Source organism: Beta vulgaris, chromosome 1, assembly GCF_026745355.1.
Source record: "Beta vulgaris subsp. vulgaris cultivar EL10 chromosome 1, EL10.2, whole genome shotgun sequence".
Classification (NCBI taxonomy): Eukaryota; Viridiplantae; Streptophyta; class Magnoliopsida; order Caryophyllales; family Amaranthaceae; genus Beta; species Beta vulgaris.
Window position 1 is genome coordinate 12,736,984 of NC_079202.1, and position 7,656 is coordinate 12,744,639.

Here is a 7,656-nt window from a genome sequence, read left to right on the forward strand (position 1 = left end):
TTTTGTAAATTAGCAAGCAAACGTCAAAAGATGTTCCATAGACGGAGAAGTCATCCATAAATACTTCCATAGAGTTCTCAATAAGACTGGAAAAAATTGCCATCATGCAACGCTGAAAAGTGGCAGGAGCATTACACAGTCCAAATGGCATCCTTCGATATGCAAAGGTGCCATAAGGACATGTGAAGTAGTCTTTTCCTGGTCACTTGGATGAATAGGAATTTGGAAAAAACCAGAGTATCCATCCAACCAACAGAAAAAGGAATGTTTTGCCAGTCTTTATCTGATCAATGAAGGGGAGGGGAAAATGATCCTTGCGGGTGGCCTTATTCAATCGTCTATAATCAATACACATGCGCCACCCTGTCACATTCTATGGGAACTTGCTCACCCTTATCATTCTTGACAACGGTCATACCTCCTTTCTTAGGGACTACTTGAACAGGGCTAACCCACTTACTATCTGAGATAGGGTAGATTATACCTGCATCAAGCAATTTAAGAACCTCTTTCTTGACTACTTCCATCATATTTGGATTAAGTCTTCGTTGAGATTCTATAGAAGAAGCATGTTCGTCCTCAAGAATGATTTTGTGCATGCAAAATGAGGGATTAATACCCTTATATCATCAATGGTGTACCCAATGACATTCTTATATTTCCTTAAAATAACGAGCAATTTTTCAATTTGAATGTCATCAAGCTCAGCATTAACAATAATAGGGTATGTATCATTGGGACCCATGAACACATATTTCAAAGTAGAGGGGAGAGGTTTCAGTTCTACCTTAGGAGGCGTAGTACTCTCCTTAGTGTCCTCAGAATGCAGCAATTCCTGGAGAGGCTCTTCAATTCTTCAGTGGCTCGTGTCTCCTCTAGAAGTCTCTTGTATTCCTTAGTCTCCCAATCTTCCTCATCAGCACTACCCATCAAGACCGTTTGTAGCGAATCATCCAGTTGCAGATTGAAAGCCTCTGCTTCTATCACCTCATCAAGAGCATCCACTCTATAAACAGTTTCTCCCATAGAAGGAGAAGTCATGGAGTTTGTGAGTGTGTACTCCATCTTTTCATCACCTACTTCAAAAGTGATTTTACCCTTCTTCATGTCAATAATGGCTCCAGCAGTGGCCAAAAAGGTCCTCCAAGAATATGGGAACTTGTGCATCTCCTTCATCTCCATGACGACAAAATCACAGGGAATAAAGAATTTACCCACTCGAAGAGGAACATCTTCAAGTATACCAAGTGGAAACTTCACTGTCCTGTCAGCTAGTTGTAGAGAGATGCGTGTGGGTTTTAGTTCGCCCATGTTGAGTTGCTTGCAGATAGATAACGGCATGAGACTAACACTACCCCAAGATCACACAAAGCATTCTTGATAGCAATATCTCCAAGCTTGACGGAATGGAATAGCTGCCCGGATCTCCTAGCTTTTCTGGAAGCGTATTCTGCAAAATAGCACTACACTCAGCAGTTAGTGAAACAGTGACATTTTCTTCAATTTTTCGTTTGTTAGAGAGCATGTCTTTCAAAAACTTAGCGTAAGAAGGCATCTCAGATATGGCATCCAAAAAGGTATGTTGATGTGTAGCTTCTTCAGGATGTCAAGGAACTTCCCATATTTCTTTTCAAGTTTTGCCTGTGCCAATCTTTGAGGGAACGGAACAGGTGGCTTGTATGGTTTAATAGGAATGACAGTGGGTTCCTCCTTCTCAGCTTTTAGCTTCATCTTCCAAAACCGTCTTTCCTTGAACTTCCTCACTCAACTCTATAACCTCTTATGCAGTTTGATTTTGCTCAGTTACCCTCCTTGTAGGCTCTTGCAATTCTTTACCGCTCCTCAATGAAATGGCATTGATATGCCCCTTAGGATTTGGTTCAGTTTGCCCAGGAAGTTGGCCTGAAGGTTTAGAGAGGTGGCTTATTTGTTGGGCTAGTTGGGTCATCTGACTCTCCATCAATTTATTATGAGCAGTGATTTGTTGGAGAGATTGTTGAAGAATTCATTCTGCTTGGCTTGGTATTCAACTTGCTTGCCTGAGAGGAAGCTAAATTCTCCATGATAGTCTCAAGGTTGGGTCGAGAGGATGATGATGAAGGGTTGAATGGTGGTCTTGTTGGAAACCAGGTGGCTGGAGTAGTTGGTGTGTGGAGGTTGAGGTTGGTTATTTTTGTAGGAGAAATTTGGGTGATGCTTCCAACCTGGGTTAAATGTGTTTGAGTATGGGTTGTTTTGTGGCCTTGTTTTGTGTTAAGGAGGGCATTGACATGCTCAGTTCCCGCTCCCATATGTTTATATTGACACTCAGTAAAGGAGTGACCTTGCACTTCACAAATCTCACAAATAGGCGTCTACTGGTCCGCTACTCAACTGATCAACTTTAGCTGCCAAAACTTGCACAGTGTTAGTTAAAGTAGCAATAGCATCAACCTCATACTTACCTCCCTTTTTAGGGGCTCCACGAGATATACTCCAGTCATTCAGGTAATTGTTGGCAGCCATATCATCCAACAATGTCTTCGCGGCTTCTGGAGTTTTTGCCATGAAAGTACCGCCAGATGCGCATCAATAGAACTTCGAACTTCATGCTTCAGACCATTGTAGAATGTCTGAATCAGCAACCACTCAGGAATGCCGTGGTGTGGACACTGCCTTTGCAAAGCCTTGTATCTCTGCCATGCTTCATAGAGAGACTCCAATTCATGTTGTTGAAAGCCAGATATCTCGTTTCTGAACTTGGAAGTTCTCATAGGAGGGAAGAACTTGTAAAGAAAAGCCTTCTTCAGTTCTGGCCATGTGGCAATCTTCCTCACTTCTTCTTCCTTAAACCATTCCTTTGCTTCGTCCCTGAGAGAAAAAGGAAAAGCACAATACCGAATTAAATCGTCAGAAACATTAGTTAATTTCAAAGTATTGCATTTTTCTAAAAAATTAGCCAAATGATCAGTAGGGCTCTCTTTGGGTGTTCCCGCATAGGAATCCTGTGAGATAAACTGGATGAATTGTGGCTTGAGCTCGAAATATTGGCAGCGTTGTCGGTCTGTTATGGTGGTGGTGGTCTCATCGGGCATAGCATATTCCCGTAGAGACTTTGGTGGTGCTTCGTCTCCCATTGTTGGTTCTTGTTGTTGTTGTCTTCTTCGACTTCCTAATCGCCTTGTTGTAGCCTCGATCTCGCGATCAAGAGTAATCAGATCTTGTGACCCTTGCTACGAGTGCGCATGCAACAAAAAGACTGAAAGAAAAGAGATCAAACAGCAAATAGAGTGACAATGATCGAACAAAGACAGTTTAGCTAAATAAAATCAAAGATAAACTAATCTAATACCGTTAGTCCCCGGCAACGGCGCCAAAATTTGGTAGGCGTGTCGCGCACCTATCAAAAGTAATTACCTAACAACTTCCTAACTATGTAGCAGAGAAGTCAGGGTCGAATCCACAGGGACAAACGTATCAAACACTAGATATCTTGACTCAATTTAACTAAACGAGTGACAAACAATGATGAAAAGGGTGTTGACTAAGACTAACACTAAACTATGACAATTACTAGAGAACACACAAGATATAATCAATTAATTAAAACATCTAGAATTAAGCATCACCACTAGCATGACCAATACATGAATAATTTCCATCCCAAATAACATAATCAAGAATTCAAGAGGAGTAATGCACCCTATAATTACCAAAGATCTCTCCGAGTACCAATGGCTACTCTAACAAGCAATCAAACCTATTCCCATAGAATCATGCAAGAAAGAGCATTAAGCATAGCATCACAATTAAATTCCTAGCAATCCATCTAACTATTCCCATAGAAGATATTCATACCATTGATTGGATCAACAAAACCATCTAGATTCAATTCCCATTGAAAATAAGATATACGGAGTCAAATCAAAATCACCTATCCCTAGTATGATAATGAGCATAAGAACAATCCAATCAAACAAGAACAATTGATCATATAAACTTGGGATTAATGGAAGAATTCATATATTAAATCATTGCTAGGGTTTTACTTAACCCTAGATTAATGGACTACTCACACATAATTGAAATAGCAAAACAAATAATGAACAAATTAAAAGACATGATAATAATGAAAGGAAAGAAGAGATTAAGAAAACTTAGTCTTTACTTGAAGGAATCAAAGCGTAGTAATCAATGTTTAACAATGGAGTAAACTCAAAAGCTCTCTAGAAAGTTATAAAATGTATTCTCTAGTAAAAAGGCGTAGTTTTTAACTCTAATAAAATAGTATTTATACGTCTCGCAAATCCGGCGCAACACGCGCTCAAAACAGCCAAAAGACGTCCCGCCCGACCGGTCGGGCGGATTTCGCCCGGTCGGGCGGTCGTCAGGTCTTATGCTTCTTCGTCGCGCCTGGCCGGGCGCCTTTCAGCACAATTATCCTTCGCCTCGCCCGACCGCCCGGGCGGATTTCGCCCGGTCGGGCCCGCAAGTGCAGCTGGCTTGGCTCCTTAAAACTTCGAAAAATATGCTAAGTAAGGTTCGCCCGACCGGCCCGGGCAGATTTCGCCCGGTCGGGCGCGGGAGCAATTTCTCTTGGAACTTCAGCGTTCTTTCTGACTAAGTAAGACTCGCCCGACCACCCGGGCAGATGTCGCCCGGTCGGGCGGTCATCAGGTTTTTAGCCAAATGTGAGATTTTCGCGCGTCCCGACTTCACGTCTCATGTAGCGATATCAAAGATTAGGAAATGCACCAAAATATGCTTGTTCCTATAATAATCAGCCTGAAAACACGAACGCACTACAAGACACACATTAGTACTAAAAAGGGCTCCGAAGAGCGCAATTAATACCAATAATCCATGGGAAATGGGGGTAAAATTCTATATAAAATAAACATATCAAGGTCCGAGAAGATTTTAAGGCAAGTAAATAGTACTACTCTCTACCTGACTCCTAAATGTGAACAACCTCAGGATGTCACTCAATTTAGGCCTATTGCCTGTTGCAATATCCTATATAAAATCATATCCAAAATGTTGTGTAGTAGGCTGAAGAAGGTGCTACCAGATCTCATTGAGCCAGTTCAGAGTGCTTTTGTGGAGCAAAGAGTAATTTTTCATAATATATTCATATGTCAGGATATGTTAAGGCATTATAAAAGGAAGTCTGAGCCAGCTAGATGCACTTTGCAAAGATTATGATTCTCTTGATTGGGAATTCATTAGAGAAATGTTGATAGGTTTGAAGTTCCTTGAAAATTTTGTCAAATGGGTTATGTTATGTGTGACTACCCCTAGTTATTCATTGAGCATCAATGGGAAGCTGTGTGGTTTCTTTCAAGGAAAGAGAGGGGTAAGGCAAGGGTATCATATTTCCCCTATATTGTTGTCATTGCTGTGGAATATTTTTCAAGGTTGATGAAGAAAATGCAGAAGAAGGCAAAATTTGAATTCCATTATAGATGTTCCGAGCTGAAGCTTACACGCCTGATATTTGCAGATGACTTGATGATTTTCTGCAAAGGAGTGACTCAATCTGCAATCATGATGAAGAGAGTTCTAAAGACTTTCTCAGTTACATCTAGATTGTGTGCTATCCAAGAAGGAGTTTATTTTGGCAATGTGAAGGAGGAACTTCAGCAGAGAATTCTTCAAGTTACTGGGTTTCAAAGAGGGTATTTCCCATTCAGATATTTAGGGGTGCCTATCACCTCAAAAAGGATTTCTAAAGCTTATTGTGAAGTTTTGGTGGATAAGATCTTAAAGAGACTTGTTTGCATGAGCTCCAAACACTTATCATATGCTGAAAGAGTGACATTGATAAATGCAGTGGTAATGAACTTGCACACTTACTGGGCTCAAGTATTTTTACTGCCTAAAAGTGTTTTGGAGGCAATAATAAGGATATGCAGGGCATACTTATGGGAAGGAAAGGTGTATTCTTCTAAGCCTCCACCTATAGCCTGGAAGGATGTGTGCTATGCCAAAAATAGAGGAGGTTTAGGTATCAGAGAGTGCATAAGTTGGAATGAAGCAGCTATTGGGAAGTATGTATGGCAAATAGCTAATAAAGCTGATTTGTTGTGGATCAGGTGGATACATTCATTGTATATTAAGGAGGCAGCATGATGGGAGTATAGAGCTCCAGTGAATGCTAGCTGGTGCTGGAAGAATATTTGTAAAGTTAAGAAGCTGATGAGACAAGCCCATACTGGGAACATATGGCTAAATTTTGATGAAAAATACACAATTAAGGCAGGTTACCATTGGTTGCACCCAGAAGGAGAGAAAGTTATATGGCACAATTGGGTTTGGAACTCGTTCTATGTTTCTAAACACTCGCTCATATCATGGATGGATGCTAAAGGAAAGCTAAGAACTAGAGACAAGCTGGTGGCTGTAGGAGTCAGTAGTGATAACAATTGTGCCTTGTGCAATCAAGCTACTAAAGATTGCCATCATCTCTTTTTTAGATGCCCTTTTAGCAAGATGGTGTGTACTGGCCTTTTGCAGTGGTTGGGCATAAGGAATTTAGTAATTGAGTTTGTATACACACACTGGAAGAAATGGGGTAGAAATCATGGGAGTAAAAGGAGGCAGAAGATTGGCTATGTTATTTTGGCTGCAGTAGTTTATGAAGTGTGGAAGGCTAGGAACAGTGCTATGTGGAATCTCAAGGTTCCTTGTCCTAAAGTTGTTGTAAGAAGAATATAGAGGATTGTATGTTCCAGGGTGTTGCATCAGGTGACAATTAAATGGTCTAAAGATGATATTGAGTGGCTGGAAAAATTAGCTATAAAGGCAAACTAAGTAAGATTATGGTGTGATTGTATAGTCTAAATCAGTAGAGTGTCTTATATTGTGTTTGGGTGGTGTTAGTTAGTTTATGGTTATTTTGTTTTTCTGGTGTTTTGGTGTTATGTTTGTCTGTATTTGGTGGAGCTTCTATTGTTTTTGGTATATAATTCCTTACATTTTACCAAAAAAATATTATCGTCTTCGAAAAGAAACTTAGGTGAAATTTTTTTGTCTGGCAACTTCCAATATTGTTGTCAACCTCTTCTAAAATAATTAAGTATACTTAAGTTAATTATATTTTTAGAATTTATATAAATATATTAAAAGACGTGTATAAACGAGAAATTGTGCCACATGACACTTTTTCTAGAAAGTTTTAGTTCATGAAATTCATGCACAATAATAAAATTTAGAAATTGCCTAAAATATTGTCGTATTAGTACCATCGTATTAGTACTTGTTTTGATAGGCTTCTAGAAATTTGTGCCCTTTAAGGATTGTCGGTGGCGTCCATGTTCTCAAAAAAAAGTCGTTTTGACGGTGAGATCCGCCGCTTAAGATCGCATCGAGAAGTGTGTCCAAAATACTATCACATTGATACTCGTTTTGATGGGCTTCTTGATATTTGTGCTCTTAAATGGTTGTTGGTGGCGTTGGTTTTTTTTTTTTTTTAAAAAAAAGTCATTTTGGTTGTAAGATATAAAGTTTCATTTATTAAGGTTAATTAGTTAGGGTTAGGGGGTTATGTTAATTTGGGTAAGGTATTAGGGTTAGGGAGTTAGGGTGGAGAGAGAGTCAGGGCCTGTTCTCCTCAGCTTATTTTCAGTTCAGTTCAGTTCATTCATTTAATTTTCTGATAATAAAACAATAATAATA

General features: G+C 39.7%; 1 protein-coding gene and 1 non-coding gene across 2 annotated transcripts; both read left to right on the forward strand.

The window, feature by feature from the left end:
• Positions 1–2,634: 2,634 nt before the first annotated feature.
• LOC125494589 (small nucleolar RNA R71) lies at positions 2,635–2,741 on the forward strand. Its single transcript, XR_007270828.2, has one exon. It is a non-coding gene; the product is annotated as a small nucleolar RNA R71 (small nucleolar RNA).
• Positions 2,742–6,177: 3,436 nt separating this feature from the next.
• Positions 6,178–6,696, forward strand: LOC104884638 (uncharacterized). The gene has a single exon (XM_010669321.1). The coding sequence runs from the start codon at positions 6,178–6,180 to the stop codon at positions 6,694–6,696; it is 519 nt and encodes a 172-aa protein (XP_010667623.1).
• The last annotated feature ends 960 nt before the right edge of the window (positions 6,697–7,656 follow it).

What these genes read in the sequence shown, in the direction of transcription:
- LOC104884638 (XM_010669321.1), top strand. Translation starts at nt 6,178, where the DNA reads ATGAGACAAGCCCATACTGGGAACATATGGCTAAATTTTGATGAAAAA.